General features: G+C 39.0%; 1 protein-coding gene across 5 annotated transcripts in view; it reads right to left on the bottom strand.

Annotated features, from left to right (window-relative positions):
* The window catches only part of OPHN1 (oligophrenin 1), a 391,952-nt gene that overhangs the window by 231,073 nt on the left and 142,353 nt on the right, over positions 1–18,526 (bottom strand). For all 5 annotated transcript variants that reach the window (XM_017518540.2, XM_037734916.1, XM_037734918.1 and 2 more), the window contains 2 exons: positions 8,166–8,227; positions 451–522 (listed from right to left, as the gene is read on the bottom strand). In XM_017518540.2, the coding sequence (XP_017374029.1) occupies positions 451–522; positions 8,166–8,227 (134 nt within the window). The remainder of the gene's footprint in view (positions 1–450; positions 523–8,165; positions 8,228–18,526) is intronic.

Here is an 18,526-nt window from a genome sequence, read left to right as displayed (position 1 = left end):
TAGCTGGGATTACAGGCATGCACCACCACCCCCAGTTAATTTTGCATTTCTAGTAGAGACAGGGGTTTCTCCATGTTGGTTAGGCTGGTCTCAAACTCGCGACCTCAGGTGATCCACCCACCTCAACCACCCAAAGTGCTAGGATTACAGGCATGAGCCACCGCATCTGGCCTGATCATTTTTCTTACAGCAACTAATCCCCCATCCCTCCTCCTTTATCATGTTAGTCCAGGCTACTATAACAGAATGTCATAGACAGAGTGACTTAAATAACAAACATTTATTTTGCACAGTTTAGGAGGCTAACTAGGCCAAGAGCAAAGCACCAGCAGATTGGTGCTTATTTTTTTAAAGTGAAGAGTACTCACTCATACAACTACTCGATTGCTAAAAAAAAAAAAAAAAAAAAGAAAAAAAAAAAATATATATATATACATACAGAAAATGTACCTTGGTGAAGCCTATTTGTTCCTTACGGAAATTTTCCAGGGGTTTGATCAGCAAATCACTAGCATTGTGTACCTAGACAAAAAGAAAAAACAAACAAAACAATTTCTAGGTTAACAAGTTTCAGATACAAGATTCCTTATCACTGTGACATTTTCATTTGTACACCATCCTGAAAAATGTTAAATGGTTTGTTGATTTGTAGGTTTTTGTTACTGTTTGTTTCTACATTGTTTCTGAAAGTCAAATGCATTGAGAAGAAATGAGAGAATAATAATAGGGGCATTTCTCTGTAACTTTAATGGTAGTATGACCTGAGTGTTTAATCGATAAATATCTGTGTTGTCCAGCAGAAGACACAGGAGACCTGAAGGACAGGTGAAAAAGAGAAGAGAAAGAGAATGGCCAATACAAGAAAAGGACAATTGCAGCAAGTGCAAATCATTTCATCAGAGGCAAATGAGTGTGCAGAGATAGCATTAGGAAAAATCATTTACAATCCTCCCTGTGCCATAAAACCAGAACATTACCTGAAGAATGTGGAGTGCATTACAGCATCACAGAAAATGCTAGACTAGGCCTTCAAATTACCTAAATATAAATGCTCAGAAGCTAATAGAAATGGCTTGATCAGGGATTATTAATATTGGCAATAATAAATACGTTCTGGAGATATAAAAACATCAGATTCAAAGAAGACTCCTTGTTCTTTGGGCAGATAAAGGTATACAAAGCTTTTTCTTTATATAAACCTCTTAGGACATTGCATCTGTCCAAGGCAACAAGTGGGGTTTATACCTCAGTGGTGAGAGAATCACTAAAATGGAAGACCTTAGAGAAGGCATCTGAAGGGCTGCATTTTGGGAACCATTGCATTAATTTTTATCGATTACGAGACAGAAAACTAAAAGACTAGTTTCCTCATCATATGAGACATAGGTGTCAGATACACAAGATATATCTTCATAACAAAAACAGACAACAGGGGGAAAAGCCAGTTTTGACAAGATCTGAGTTCTCCAATCTAAGAAGCAATTTTCAACCTACCACCCTAAAAGTACAGAAAGTTGTGGGGCATTAGTGCATAGGTTATACATGTCTTTCAGGCAATTTGTGCCTCTTGTTCTGTGTGTAGGTATGATTCAAGGTTCAACTAAATAGGCAAACTCCTAAAATGGTACTGCTAGCCTTTGTATGAGAACAGCCTGGTGAACCCCGGCATTCTGATCTCCTGCAGCTCCTAACACTATCATCCAGGATGTCCAGCACCCAGCAAAATATATAAAACTAGGCAAGAAAAAAAGAAGTTTGCCTTGAGAACAGTCATTCTCTATTCCTCCTGATCACCAGTGCTTTTATAGCTGGCTTTCTAAAACTTGTTTGCTACACACCTAGATTTATAAAATCATGTAACCCTTCCCAAAGTTTGCTGATTTTTGCAAAAAAAGACCTCCTGCCTGCTAACACCTCCAGACCCTATGATTCTCATCACATCTCTTCTCTTCTTCTGGATCTATGAAACCCCGTTGAGTCCTAATGGTACTATAACCTACCTCCCAGTATGACACTTAACATACTCTTTATCCCTGATTGTGCTCATTAGCCAAAGGCAGGAAAGTCTACAAATTCCAACCTACAAGAGCCCCTAGTAAAGACTTCTCTATGCAGGTCTGATTCATAGAAAGATTCATTTTGTTTGGTTATGAAATCAAAGCTCCAGTACCAATTATAGCATCAAAAATAATTACACCAATGACTCTCCTTAATTGAAAATAAGACTTCTTAACTAAAACCACCCAAAATCAAGCCACTGGTGTCATAAGCCCAGTACATAAAGTTACTTTTCTACTTTATTATTGTAGAGGCCTTAAAACATGGCCACAAACTCTGACATAACTTCCTTTAAGAGGTGAGGTCTATGTTTCTTCTACCTTGAATGTGAGTGGGCTTGTTAATATTTTGAACCAATGGAGTACTCCAGAAGTCACATTCTGTGACATTTGAAGCTAGGTCATAAAACGTCAGCATCAGTTCTCTCCCAGTTCTCTTGGAATACTCCTACTAGAAGCCTTGAGACAGTATGTCAGAAGTTTAATTACCCTGAGATTACCAAACAGGAGAGGCCAAATTCTGGTCAATGTCTTATACCAGCTGATTCCACCCTTCCTGCCATCCCCACTGGAAGGTGCCAGACTTAAGGAAAACCATTTCGGACCCTCTGTATCAACTCATCTGCCAGGTGAATACCATCATGTGGAGCAGAAGAATCACTCAGCTGACCCATCTGAATTCCTAACCCACAAAATAATCACAAATAGTTTTACAAATTTACAAATAATTAGTTTAAGACCATTTTTCCATGGACCCAGGGTAGGGGGAGGTGGAGATGGTTTCAGGATGAAACTGTTCAACCTCAGATCAGGCATTAGATTCTCATAAAGAGCATGCAACCTAGATCCTGCATGCACAGTTCACAACAGAGATTGCTCCTATGAGAATCTAATGCCACCACTGATCTGATAGCCGGCAGAGCTCAGGCAATAATGTTCCTTATCCTGCCGCTCACCTCCTGCTGTGTGGCCAGGCTCCTAACAGGCCACAAACTGGTACCCCGCAGCCTAGGGATTGGGGACCCTGGTTTAAGCCACTAATTTTAGAAAAAGTTGTTATGCAGCAATATATAATTAGAAAAACAACTTGCAGTTTAAAAAAGGTAATATGGGTCAGACACAGTAGCTCAAACCTGTAATCCTAGCACTTTGGGAGGCAGAGTTGGGCGGATCACCTGAGGTCAGGGGTTCAAGTCCAGCCTGGACAACATGGTGAAACCTTGTCTCTACTAAAAATACAAAAAGTAGCTGGGTATGGTGGCACATGTCTGTAATCCCAGCTACTGGAGAGGCTGAGGCAGGAGAATCGCTTAAACCCAGGAGGTGGAGGTTGCAGTGAGCTGAGCTTGTGTCACTGCACTCCAGCCTGAGTGACAGAGCAAGAATCAGTCTCAAAAATTAATTAAATAATTAATTAATTAATTAAGTTTAAAAGGTAATATGTAAAAAGTGGCCAACTGGGAAACACTGAAGAAGTCTGCCTTTGAATAAGAAGTGAACATACCGCTTTCTAAAGCACTGCATGGAGCTGGGCCTTTGCGTATTCAGGCACCCCTAGGATGGCAGAGTTGCTGGCTTTTCATTCTCCAAAGGGGATTGTCCTGCATAATCAAGTGTGTCAACAACGTCTCACACAGGGTCCATAAGGCCACTGCCTTTTACATGTTTGACCCCCATTCAGTCTAGAAAAGTAGTCCATGGTTTACTAGAATTGTAGTACATCATTTTCCCTTAAGCACTTTGGCAACACTGCTCCCAGTCTCTTATAGCACAAACAGACACTCTGAATCTTTTCCTCTCTATGATACTCATTGGTTATCATACTATTTTCTTGTTAGAAAAGAGACTTAGGAATGTAGAAAAAAGTCACATTGAGGATTTGCTCTTTTTTCTTTCTCATTTTATTTTATTCTTAAATCTCTTAGAACTGTACCAATGACTCCCCCTTTAAGTACACTTGGCCTTTAATCTCTTTTCTAATCACTGCATTCATTTTGTGAGCTCACTGGGGACAAAAACTCCTACCTACTATCTCAGGTAGAATCTCCACCATAAGGAGTGACATCCTAAACTCATTAGTGAGTTTGTGTCATCAGAATCCTATTGAATAAAGACCAAAGTAACACTGAACAAGGTGTTGAGCAGATAGAGAGGATATTTAGTCCAATATTGCAGGATTGCTCAGGAATCTTTGATGATAAACAAAATATCAAAAGAGAACACTGGGCCAGGTGCAATGGCTTGTGCCTGTGATCCCAGTACTTTGAAAGGCCAAGGTGGAAGGATCAACTGAGGCCAGGAGTTCGAGACCAGCCTGGCCAACATGGCAAACCCCATCTCTACTAAAAATGCAAAAATTAGCAGGGCATGGTGGTGGGCGCGTGTAGTCCCAGCTACTTGGATGGCTGAGGCAGGAGAATTGCTTGAACCCGGGAGGTGGAGGTTGCAGTGATCCGAGATCATGCCACTGCACTCTAGCCTGGGCAACAGAGGGAGACTCTGTCTCAGAAAAAAAAAAAAAGAGAGAGAGAGAGAGAGAGAGAGATCACTAAAGACAGGCTGAAATATTATGGGGGCCTCCTTAGGTCACTTTTGGCAGTCTTCAAAGACAGACCTTGCACATTGCCAACAGAGGCCCCATTTGCAGTGAGAAAGGTATCTAGGCAAACTTCATAATCATACAAGAAGTGTGCAATCCACACTTTTTGAGGCCCCCCTCTTTGTTATTTTTTTGAGGCAGGGCCTTGCTCCCCCAGGCTGTAGTACAGTGGCATGATCATGGCTCACTGGAGCCTTGACCTTCCCAGGCTCAGGTAATCCTCCCACCTCAGTCTCCCAAGTAGCTGAGACTACAGGTGCATAATAACACCTCGCTCATTTTTGTATTTTAAGTAGAGACGGGGTTTCACCATGTTGGCCAGGCTGCTCTTGAACTCCTGGCCTCAAGTGATCCTCCCGCCTCCACCTTTGAAAGAACTGGGATTACAAGCATGAGCCACCACACCCAGCCCTAACAGGATACCTTTGAGAATATCACAGGATGCCCTTCCTCATTACTTCACTTCATAACTCCTTCCCCAATTTATGTTCATTTATGGAGATGACCAGACACAGGCAATCGCCATGCTCAAGGGCTGTGAACTTTCTTACTGATATTCTAAAGCTTATTTTGGACTCTTCTTTTAGAAAGGATAAAATACAGTATAAGGCCACTAAATTATCCAGATTGGGATAGAGGGGTCCTTTTGCTACAACCCCAGGAAATGGGAAAGTTACAATCAAGCAATGAATTCCTGGCATGGGGTGAAAGGCACTCATTAAGCCTAACCATCTCAGCATTCCTGAAATTAAGTGGGAAACAGGGAGCAAACACTCAATATATGATTGAAAGTTGTTGGGACAAAAGGGCACAACATAACTAAACACAGAAGAAAATGAGTCAGTCATGTGGCAAAGTACCAGCAAGAAGGGTGAGAAAATCAACATCTCAAAAGATGAATACTACTTCAACATGTGAGGGCTTTGTTACTGGGTAAATAAAAGAGATGGAGAAACAACTAGGGCTAAAGAGAAATACAGCTGAGCTTTCTAGTGCTATCTGAAAGAAATGGGGGCAAATGCCTTTGAAAACAACATGGGCAGTAGTCCACAAACTCTGTGGGCAGAGAAGAACATTTAGTAGAGTGTGTATTAGCAAGGGGGCCATCTAAGAGGCTCCGGGAAAAGCATGCATATTCGTCTCCCGTTAGTACATTTAAAAGCAAATGTTTTAAACTGAGAAAATTCCCAAGTCATATTTCCACAAGCAGAATCTTGTGAGTAACTGAAGACAACTAAAAACCATGCTTACATAATCAGTATTTTTCCCCTTATAAAACTCTTCCGTGTTTACTATATTATTTGGAGCACTTTAAACACTCATAAGAGGTGGGAATTATTTTCCTCACTCTACAAATAAGAAAAAGGGGCCCAGAAAAATGAAGTGATTAATCTGAAGTCAACAAGTCAGTGACAGAACCAGAATCAGAGCCTTAATTCTCTAATTCCCCTACCTCCGAGTTCTGCCGTCAGTCCTACTTCTCTAGGGGTCTAGATTCTATGAGCAGTATTTTGAGAAGGCAGTACCACACTATTGAAAAGAAAGAGGTTTTATAGGTAAATGAGTTCTAGCTGTGGGAATACATAGTTTTAAGAAAAATATAAAAAGTCATCTGATGGAGAAAGGTAAAGTAGACCATTTTGATATTCTCTACAGAATTCCCATCTTACCATTATGCCCCCAATAAAAATGAATATTGATCAACATAGACATTTGAACACTTAAGTCTCCAATAAGTCTGGGGTGGGAACAAGGAACAGTATTTTCAACAATTTTCTGCTGGTGCTGGTCATGATGGTACTACTGAGTCTAAGGACCACAAAAAAAGATTATTTTTAGGCTGTTAAAATAATTAGACTTTATAAAAATGAAACAGGTACAAATCTAGCAAAATATGTAAAAATTCTATATAAGCAAACTAAAATTCTGATGAAAGAAATCAAAAAGATATAAATAAATGGCAAGATAACCCATGTTCACAATTAGGAAAAGTCAATATTTTTAAGATAATCAGTTTTTCCCTGGTACCTTGAAAGCAAATCCTAATTGAAATCAAAAAGATATATCTAGTATCTCAAAAGGCAATCTCAATCAAAATCCCAGCAAGTTATTTTGTGGATATAAACAAATTGATTAAGCTTATACCTGACTTCAATGCTTTTTACTACAATGGAATTACTACAATGTGAAAGTAATGAAGACAGTGTGGTATTGGTGAAAGAACAGATAAATAGATCAATGGAACAGAAATAGCCCAGATACAGACCCATACAAATATAGTCAAGTGACCTTTGATAAACAACAAAAGGTAATTCAAAGGAGAAAGAATAGTATTTTCAAAAAATAGTGTTGGAGCCGTCAAAAAAAGCTCATCACTGGCCCTTAGAGAAATGCAAATCAAAACCACAATGAGATACCATCTCACACCAATTAGAATGATGATCATTAAAAAGTCAAGAGACAATAGATGCTAGAGAAGATGTGGAGAAATAGGAATGCTTTTACATTGTTGGTGGAATTGTACATTAGTTCAACCACTGTGGAAGACAGTGTGGTGACTCCTCGAGGATCTAGAACCAAAAATATTATTTGACCCAGCAATCCCATTACTGGGTATATACCCCCAAAATTATAAATCATTCTACTATAAAGTCATGTGCACATGCAGAGTTTATTGCAGCACTGTTCACAATAGCAAAGACTTGGAACCAACCCAAATGTCCATCAATGATAGGCTGGATAAAGAAAATATGACACATATACACCATGGAATACTATGCAGCCATAAAAAAGGATGAGTTCATGTCCCTTGCAGGGAAATAGACGAAGCTGGAAACCATCATTGTCAGCAAACTGACACCAGAACAGAAAACCAAACACCACATGTTCTCACTCATAAGTGGGTGTTGAACAATGAGAACACATGGACACAGGAAAGGAAACATCACACACCAGGGCTTGTCAGGGGGGTGGGGGACTAGGGGAGGGATAGCAGGGGGCGGGGGGGATTGGAGAAGGACAGCATTACAAGAAATACCTAATGTAGATGATGGGGGTATGGATGCAGCAAACCACTATAGCACATGTATACCTAGGTAACAAACCTGCACGTTCTGCACATGTATCCCAGAACTTAAAGTATAATAAAAAAGAAAAGACAAAGAAACTATTCTATAAAGATTAACAAATGGATAATTTGGTTAAAAACACTAAACACCCTAATCTCTGTCAACATGTTCAAAGGTTCTGTTTAATGTCCACTGAAATTATTTTTCACTGAAATGAATACAGATGGGATTTGCGCATTAATTTCTCTCTACCTAATGCCAAACTCTCAAGGTGAAAGCTTGAAACAGAATAACCACATCTATTACCTAACTATTTTTACAGCACCAAGAAGCTATCTGACAGAAATCAAAATAGTATAGGATCAATCCAAGCATAAAGGACAGGAAAAATCCCCTCTATCAGCCATGAACTCAGCTTCAGTGACAGTGTTAGTGACTTACCATCATCATTCTCTCATTTTCTACTTCATTGAGCAACTCAGCAAATTCCTTGAAGGACTCAGCTGGAAGGAGAGAATAAAATGTAAAACAAATTAACCATGGTGCTTTATAGACAAAACAGAGATCTGTGCAACAGGAAGCAGGGACCAGTGCCCTATGCCCACATGGCCACTAGAGGAAGGTGTCAAATCTGAGGACAAAAGCAGATGTGCAGTACCTGTTGAATGTTTATTTTCTTTTCTTTCCTGTTTTATCAATACCCATATGCTTTAATATTTTACTTAATCCTTATAGCCACTCAGGAGTAGCTAAAATTTCTCTTATTTCATAGACAAGCAAAAAGATTAGGGAAGGGGCCAGGGGTTTGCAGTGTAATGACTGGCAGCTATAGAACCCTGAAACAAGGTTGGGTCCCTGTTCCATTACTGACCAACCACAGAGTATTGCTATAAAAACTAAATTGGATGGTAAATGTAGAGTGTCAACACAAAGTAAATAATCAAAGTAAAATTACCTTTTAAAATCAAAGTAAATTACCCTTTATACCCTCCCAAAGTTTCTACTCTTATAGTGCCAAATGAGCCCCTTACTAGCAGGGTGACTGGGCAAATCACTTCTCTTCTCAAAAATTCAATGTCTTTATATACAAAATGATAAATTAAGTTAATTAGTCGTTAATGTCTCTTCCAATTCCTTAACTTCTCTCCAGAAGCAGGAAGTATATTCTCAACTGGTGTCTGAATGAAAGCCTGGAAAAACAAATTTGTCCATACTAACATTTTTAATCCAAAATTGAGTTTTCTTCTTAAAAGAACTGAACAAATCCAACATTCCTGATGTCAAGGAAATGAGTTTTGGGGTCAACACAGGATACAAGGCAATGACATTTCTTTCTTCTGAGGATTAAGTTGCTGCAAATACCCAGGGAGATCACCTTTGCAAACAAACACTAAATTCATTCAGAGTTCAACCGTAGCATAGAGAAGATAAATACCATATTCAGAAACAAAAATAGGAAAACATGGAAATGCTTATGGATGTTCTGTCCCCAAATACTTTATGCTACAAAAAGAGTCAGAGAATTTTTTTTTAATTGGTGTTTTCCCAGACACAATCAGTTTACCTCTAAAGGAAATGTGACAAATATCATATTCAAACATTTAAAGCAAAAGACTAATTTCATGGACATTAAATGTGTCAAGCCTTCTGCTGGTGGCTTTAATTGTGACAATAGCTTTATCGGGTACTTGTTATTATCACTGAATTGAAGGAGAGGGTAAGTAACTTATTTAAGGTCACTCAGGAAACAAATAGCAAAGCTAGTTATCAAATCCAGACCTGTCTTGCTGCCACAACTAAGGTATTGCCACTGTCACACTGCCTACAATTCTCTAGGCAGATAACTGATGATTACATAACTAAATACCATCTAAATGGATTATCATATACCATTTAAATAGATAAACACAGATAATAGATAAAGTCACTACTACAGCAGCTGTACTTTTAAAATGAGCCTGACTTCATCATTTATGAGGAAAGAAATTCCATATTGAATAGTACTAAGAATGTCTCAAAGTGAGCTTTGGCTAAAAGGTCACATCTTTTTTCTTTTTTTAGAGGAAGTTTCATTCTTGCCACCCAGACTGGAGTGCAGTGGCACCATCTCAGCTCACTGCAACCTCCACCTCCCAGGTTCAAGGAATTCTCCTGTCTCAGCCTCCCGAGCAACTGGGATTACAGGCATCTGCCACCATGCCAGGCTATTTTTTTGTATTTTTAGTAGAGGCAGGGTTTTACCATGTTGGCCAGGCTGGTCTCGAACTCCTGACCTCAGGTGATCCATCCGCCTCGGCCTTCCAAAGTGCTGGGATTACAGGCATGAGCAACCTGCCTGCCTGGTCACACCTTTTTTGAAATTAAGATATTATTGACATGTCATATCACCATATGATATAGTTTGGATATCTATCTCCCCCAAATCTCATACTGAAATTTGATTACCAATGTTGGAGATGAGGCCTGATCCAAGTAAGGTGTTTGGGTCATAGGAGTGGACACCTCATGAATGGATTGGTGCAGTCCTCCTGGTAATGAGTGACTTCTCCCTGTATTACCTGTATTACCTCCCACCTCCAGATCTGACGGTGAGAAACAGCTTGATACCTCCTCCACTCTCCCTTGCTCCATCTGAGGCCATGCGACACACTGATTCCCTTTCTTTTTCTGCCACCACTGGAAGCTTTCTGAGGTGCTCACCAGAAGCAGACGCTGATGCCATGCTTCCTATACAGTCTGCAGAACCATGAGTGAAATAAACCTCTCTTCTTCATAAATCATCTAGCCTCGGGTATTCCTTTATGGTGATGTAAACAGACTAAGACACATTATGATGCACCATTTTAAAGTGTACCATTCAGTGGCTTTTAGTATTTTCATAAAGTTGTACAACCATCACCACTGTATAATTGCAGAACATTTACATCAACCCCAAAAGAAACCCCAACCCCATTAGCATTACACCCCATTACCACTTCCTCCCAATAGCCCGATAACCACTAATCTAGTTTCTATTTCCATGAACTTGCCTACTCCAGACATTTCACATAAATGGAAATATATGTGACCTCTGAATCTGGTTTATACAACCATGGACATTTATGAATAAGTTTTATGTGGATGTATGTTTCTATTCTTTTGGGTATATACCTAGACATGGAAGTGCTAGATCATATGGTAACTCTATGTTTAATTTTTTGAGGGAATACCAAAACTGTTATCCAAATCACCTGCACCATTTTACATTACCCAAAGCAATGTAGGAGGGTTCTAATTTCCCCACAACCTCACTAATAACTTGTTATTGTTCATTTTTTGATACCCACAGTCCTAGTGGATTTGAAGTGGTATCTCATCGTGATATTATTTTGCATTAGCCTCAGCGAGTAATAAAATTAAGCATCTTTTCATTTTTTCATGTGATTATTGGCTATTAGTATATTTTCTTTGGATAAATGTATTTTTAATTATTTTGTCCATTTTTTTTTTTTTTTTGAGACGGAGCTTCGCTCTTGTTACCCAGGCTGGAGTGCAATGGCTCGATCTTGGCTCACCGCAGCCTCCGCCTCCCAGGTTCAGGCAATTCTCCTGCTTCAGCCTCCCAAGTAGCTGAGACTACAGGCGCATGCCACCGTGCCCAGCTAATTTTTGTATTTTTAGTAGAGACGGGGTTTCACCTTGTTGACCAGGATGGTCTCGATCTCTTGACCTTGTGATCCACCCGCCTCGGCCTCCCAAAGTGCTGGGATTATAGGCTTGAGCCACCGCGCCCAGCCTATTTTGTCCATTTTTAATAGAATTACTTGTCTTTATTGTTGAGTTAGAATACTTCATACAACCTAACACAAGTCCCTTAACAGATAGATGATTTGCAAAAATTTTCTCCCATTCTATGAATTGTATTTTCACTTTCATTATAGAGTCCTTTAAATAATAAAGGTTTAAAATTTTCCAGGAGTCCAGCTGATATTTTCTTTCTTGTGTTGTTTGTGCTTTTGGTGTCATATGTAAGAAACCACTTCCTAGTCAAGGTCATGAAGATTTATCCCTGTATAAATTTATATAGAGACTTATAGTCTTGGCTCTTTACTTTTAGCTCCTTGGTCCATTCTTAGGTAATGTTTGTATATGGTGTGAGGTATGGGTCCAACTTCATTCTTTCACATGTGTCTCTTTCATTATCTCAGCACCATTTGTCAACAATTCTTTCCACTATTAAATACTCTTAGCACCTTTGTCAAAAATTGGCCAAAAATTAAGGGATGATTATTGGATTCTTAATTTTATTCCACTGATCTCTAGGTCTGATCTTATATAATAGCACACATTTATAATAACAGCACATTTGATATGAGATTTGAAATGGGAAAGTGTGAGTCCTCCCCTACTGTTCTTTTTCAAGATTGTTTGGCTATTCTGGTATCCCTTGAAAACCATATGAATTTTTTTATTACCTTGACAATTTCTTTAAAAGGGGCAGCCGAGAATTTGATAGTTATTTGCTTGATTATTAATCTGGGAATTATTGCCACCTTAACAATATTAAGACTTCTTATCCATGAACTAGGTATGTCTTTGGTTTTGGTATTAAGGTGCTACTGGCCTCAGAATAGGTTGTGAAACAGTCCTTCCTCTTTAGTTTTTTGAAAGAGTATGTAACAGAACAGCGTTCACTCCTTAGATATTTGATAGAATTCACCAGTGAAGTTATCCAGGCCTGGATGTTGCTTTATGGAATTTTTTTTTATGACAAATTCAGTCTCTTCATTTAGTATAGGTCCATTCACATTTTCTATTTCTTCTTGTATCAATTTCAGTAGTTTGTGTCTTTCTAGAAATCTGCTCATTTCATCCAAGTTATCTAATTTGTTGACACAGAATTGTACAGTTATGCCTTGGTATATGCGAGGGATTAGTTCTCATATGTGGACCCCCACATATTGCAAAATCTATGTATATTCAAGTCCCGCAGTGGGCCCTGTGGAACCTGCACATACGAAAAGTTGGCCCTCTGTGAATGTGAATTTCACATCTCACAAATACTGCATTTTTCTATCCAAATCAAAGAGAAAAAATCTGCATGTAAGTGGACCTCTGCAGTTTGAACCCATATTGTTTAAGGGTCAACTATATCTAGTATTTCCTTATAATCAGTTTTATTTCTCTAGGATTAGCAGTAATGTCCCCTATTTCATTTCTGATTTTAGTAATTCAGGTAGTCTCATGGTCAGCCTAGCTAAGGGTTTGTCAATTTTGTTTAACTTTATGAAGAACAGATGTTTGGTTTCAATGATTATCTAGCTATGTTGACAAGGTCTGCCTTATTAGCATATTCTTTTTCTGTTCTCCATTTCATTTATTTCCTCTCTAGTCTTTATTATTTCTCTGCTTCTGTTTCTTTAGTTTGTTCTTGTTTTTCAAGTGTCTTAAGATGGAAAGTTTGGCTATTGATTTGATATCTTTGCTCTTTTTTAATATAGGAATTTGAAGCTACAAATTTCCCTCCAAACACTGTTTTAGCAGCATCCCATAAGATTTAGGATGTTGTGACTGTTTTCATTCATTTCTATTTTTTCTTTCATTTTTCTCTAATTTTTTTTTTACAATATTATCTCTTTGTCATCTTCTTTAATTAGTTAGACTATCATATGTTTAGGCTTGTATCTCTAAGTTTAACTTGTTGGATATGCAGATTCATGTTTTCCACCAAATTTGTCAATTTATTTCTTCAAATATCCTTTTGTCCCTGTCTTCTTCTGAGGTTCTCATTCTGCATGTGCTGTTATGCTTGATGATATCCCACGGGTATCTGAGGTTCTGTTCATTTTTCTTAATTATTATTCTTTATTTCCCTCACATTCAATGATCTCAATTCACTTGTCTTTAAATTTGCTGATCATTTATTCTCCCAGTACAAATATGATGGTGAACCCCCAGTGGTAAGTTTTTCATTTCAGTTATTATACTACAACTTTCAACTGCAAGTTTCAGTTAATTCATTTTAAAAATCCATCTCTTTATTGATATTGCCTATTTTACAAGACACTGTTCTCATTCATTTCTTTTTTTTTCCTCATTTATTTATTTTATTGCATTTTAGGTTTTGGGGTACATGTGAAGAACATGCAAAATTGTTGCATAGGTACACACATGGCAGTGTGATTTGCTGCCTTCCTCCCCATCACCTACATCTGGCATTTCTCCCCTTGCTATCTCTCCCCAGCTCCCCACCCCCCACCGTCCGTCCCCTATTTCCCCCCAACTGACCCCAGTGTGTAGTGCTCCCCTCCCTGTGTCCATGTGTTCTCATTCATTTCTTAAGTTCTTTAGACATGGTCTCATTTATTTATTTAAATATATTTAAATAGGTAATTGAAACTCTTTGTCTAGGAAATCTAATGCAAGGGCTTTCTCAGGGACAGGTTCTATTAATTGCCTTTTTTCCCTTGTTCAAGGGTCATATTTTACTATTTCTTTGCATGTCTCACTTGTTAAAAGTTAACATTCTAAATAGTGTGGCAACGTTGGAAATCAAACTCCTCTCTTTCCCCAGAGCTTGTTGTTCTTGTGGTTGCTGGTTGTTTATGGCTTCATGGACTAATTCTATAGCCTGTATTCTTTGTCATATGAAGCCACTAAACTCTCTGGTCAGTAAGCTCACTGGTCAACAAGTGACTGGACAGAGATTTCTTTAAATGGTTTGAACGAACATCTCCAAGCCTTTGTTGAAGGACTCTCTGTGTATGGTATTCAACATTCAGCCAGACAGTTTGTAACTGTGCCTTAGCCTTCATTCCTCTTTGTACGGAGCTGAAGGTCAGCCAGAAGTGAGGGATTAGAGATGTCTCCAGTCTTTCTTCTAGACAGGTACAAACGCTGGGTATGTACAAAGCCCTTCTCATATGCATGACCTCCTAGATTTCCAGGAATATCTCACAGCTTTTCAAAGCTCTCCAAGGAAAATTCATTCTCTATTTTGTCCTTTTAGGTTTATTGTTCAGCTTCTTTTTCCTACTTTATTCTTTTTGCTGTCTGTGGAAACTGTAGTTATAAACAACTACCACTGATTGTTTTTAGAAAATGCCCCAGGGGGCAGGTGCGGTGGCTCACATCTGTAATCTTAGCACTTTGGGAGGCTCAGGCAGGTGGACTGCTTGAAACCAGGAACTCAAGATCAGACTGGCCAACCTGGAGAAACCCGGTCTCTAGTAAAAGTACAAAAATTAGCTGGGCATGGTGGCAGGTGCCTGTAATCTCAGCTACTTGGGAGGCTGAGGCAGGAGAATCACTTGAACTTGGGAAGCATAGGTTGAAGTGAGGTAAGACGTAACCACTGCACTCCCGCCTGGATGACAGAGTGCAACTATCAAAAAATAGAAGAGGGGGAGGGGAGGGGAGGGGAAGGGAAGAAAATGCAGCCAGGCGTGGTGGCTCATGCCTGTAATCCCAGCACTTTGGGCTTTGAGAGGCCGAGGTGGGTGGATCATTTGAGGTCAGGAGTTCAAGAGCAGCCTGGCCAACATGGTGAAACCCTGTCTCTACTAAAAATACAAAAAATTAGCCAGGCATTGTGGTGGGCATCTGTAATCTTAGCTACTCAGGAGGCTGAGGCAGGAGAATTGCTGGAACCAGGAGGCAGCAGTTGCAGTGAGCAGAGATCGTGCCACTGCACTCCAGCCTGGGGAACAGAGCTAGACTCTATCTCAAAAAAAAAAAAAAAAGAAAGAAAGAAAGAAAATAAATCAAAAAAGCAATCACAGACAGGTTGCAGTGACTCATGCCTTTAATCTCAGAGCTTTGGGAGGCCAAGGCAGGAGGATTGCTTAAGGTCAGAAGTTCCGTCTCAAAAAAACAAAAAAAAAAGAATGAAAGAAAACTCGCTGGTAAAAAACAAACCATTTAAAGAGCAAACTCTGAGTCGGCTCAAATAACATAAGCCCTGTGAGTGATATCTCTCAGATTTGAGGAATCTCAAACCCATTCTACCTTCACCCATGGCTGCTAGAATGGTGGTTTATAGAAACATTAGTTTTCAAAGCTACTATGGAACTGCAGCAAGGATTGGGAACATGGCAAATCAAAATGTCACAGAGCTCAGTGTTTTCTCAACTACTCAGCCATTTTTTTAAATAAACATGCCTTGTTTTTTTGCAAAATGTTGATTCATTTCTGGAGTTTTTAAAAAGTTGACTTTGGACATTTCTGCCAGTGTTTTTTGCTGCTTTTATGAAAGATCAAATTTTTGGAAGTCATTTTTCAACCATTTCCACTGAAATAACCTGGTCAGGGCTTTTTGATCCTTACTTTCAATTAACATACAGCTTCAGTAATTGTTAAATCACTTTAAAATTAAGTTGCCAAGTCAAGAAAAACTTCATTGTTGAGTGGCCTGAAAAAGCCCTATGTGTACATTTATTGCTTGATCAGAAGACTTCAAATGCCTACAGAAGTGTGTGGCACAGGGCAAGAAGCCTGGGGGACAAGAGCAAAACTTTGTCTTAAAAAAAAAAAAAAAGAAAAACAGAGAGAAAAGAAAAGGGCAAAAGCAGAAGGTTTGGACAAGGGTTAATTCTGACTCAGAATCTTGAGGTCCTATAAAGCCTCCTATAGATTTATTTTTAACCAAATATCATGGATAATTAATCACAGTACCTTCTAAAAACTAAACCTGCAAATGGTTCTCTAGAATTAATAGGAAGACAATAAAAGCTTTAGTGAGGAGATCAGACTGTCCATTACAGAGTATGGGAGAGAATAGTCATTAAGGAGCACAAAGTCATTAAGGAGAGTCTTTTTGCCCTCTCTTCAGATACTAGGACTGGGGGCTAAGAAAATTCCTAAGAAATGGAAGAAAACATGTCTACATAACCATAACCAACAACAATACCATCAATAATAGCAACATCCCCTACCCTAACACCACCACAAAGCATGGCTTAGAAAACTTACTGCAATATTCCTCAATAATGTTTAGCAGTCAAAGATTTTTTTTTTAAGACGACAGCAAGAGAACATTATCCTTGAAAAATTTCAGAGAATAAATTACAAAAAGAGAAGTGAGAAGGGAAAAGCAATATGGTATATGCTTCTCAAATTTTTTATTATTCATCATTATAACTTCAGTGATGACAAAACTGAGGTTTAATTTAGCAAGATCATATAAATTACAGTGTTATGTATTGTCTTCCAAAAAAATATTATAAATTTCTAATAAAAATTGACTGTGGATCAAACAGCTTAAAATTATCTATACCCTTTTACATTGTAAATTCATATCTGGGAAACCATACCTAAAACCTAATCATGGCATTGTCATGGTGGAAAACAACTGTAATCTCAACACTTTGGGAGGCCAAGGCAGAAGGAGTGCTCAAATGTCTGCTGGCAACAAAGTGAGACCCCTCTACAACAAACAAACAGAACTAATTCTGAATACAGGGGGATAAATCTTTATATCTAAAGGTAGGCATTCAACATTATTACTGATGACGAATAAATGAAAACACATAAAATGTCCAATGATTGGGAAATAATTAAGTATGTTCACTTAATGGACTATTATTGAACCTATTAAAAAGAAATAACACAAAATTTTCTGGACATGACAAAATAGCTAGAGTGTCACACTATTTTTAAAAAGCAGAATATAAAAATCTGCACACAACAATTGTACACAAGTACAACTATATGCAGAAAATTGTGTTCTGATCCCCAAAAAAGCCAAGAAAAAAATACACCAAAATAATTGTGATTCTTGGCCAGGGGCAGTGGCTGACACCTATAATCCCAGCACTTTGGGAGGCTAAGGCAGGCAGATCACGAGGTCAGGAGTTCGAGACCATCCTGGCCAATAAGGAGAAACCCCATCTCTACTAAAAATACAAAAATTGGCAAAGCATGGTGGTGCATGCCTGTAATCCCAGCTACTCGGGGGCTGAGGCAGGAGAATAGCTGGAACCCAGGAGGCGGAGGTTGCAGTGAGCTGAGACCATGCCATTGCACTCCAGCCTGGGTGACAGAGTAAGACTCCATCTCAAATAATAAATAAATAAATAAATAAATGTGATTCTTTGTGGAGTGCATATATGAGTAAATTTTAAAGTAAAAAATGAAATGCTTTAAAGTCTAAAGTCCCACTTAAAGCTGGGCATGGTGGCTCATGCCTATAATCCCACCACTTTGGAAAGCCAAGGCAGGCAAATTGCTTGAGCCCAGGAGCTCAAGATCAGTCTGGGCAACATGATGAAACCCAACTCTACAAAAAAAGCTACAAAAATTAGGGACAGGCATCATGGCTCACACCTGCAATGCCAGCAGTTTAGGAGGCCGAGGCCGGTGGATCACTTGAGGTCAGGAGTCCGAGGCTAGCCTGGTCAACATGGTGAAACCCCATCTCTACCCAAAATAAAAACATTAGCCAGGCATGGTGGTAAGCACCTGTAATCCCATCTACTCAAGAGGCTGAGGCAAGAGAATCACTTGAACATGGGAGGTGGAGGCTGCAATGATCTGAGATTGTGCCACTGTACTCCAGCCTGGGCAACAGAACAAGACTCCAACTCCAAATAAATAAATAAATAAATAAATAAATAAATAAAACAAAACAAAACAATAACAACAAAAGCTACAAAAATTAGCTGGGTGAGGTCTGCATCCCAGCTACTCAGGAGGCTGAGATGGGAAAATCAAATGAGCCTGGGAGGTCGAGGCTGCAGTGAGCCACGATCCCACCACTGCACTCCTGCCTGTGCGACAGAGCAAGACCCTAATTCAAAAATAAAATAAAATAAAACAGGGATCTA

This window comes from Cebus imitator, unplaced genomic scaffold (assembly GCF_001604975.1).
Source record: "Cebus imitator isolate Cc_AM_T3 unplaced genomic scaffold, Cebus_imitator-1.0 Scaffold685, whole genome shotgun sequence".
In the NCBI taxonomy this organism is placed as follows: domain Eukaryota; kingdom Metazoa; phylum Chordata; class Mammalia; order Primates; family Cebidae; genus Cebus; species Cebus imitator.
Note: the sequence above shows the minus strand (reverse complement) of the source record. Positions and strands in the feature narration are given on the sequence as shown.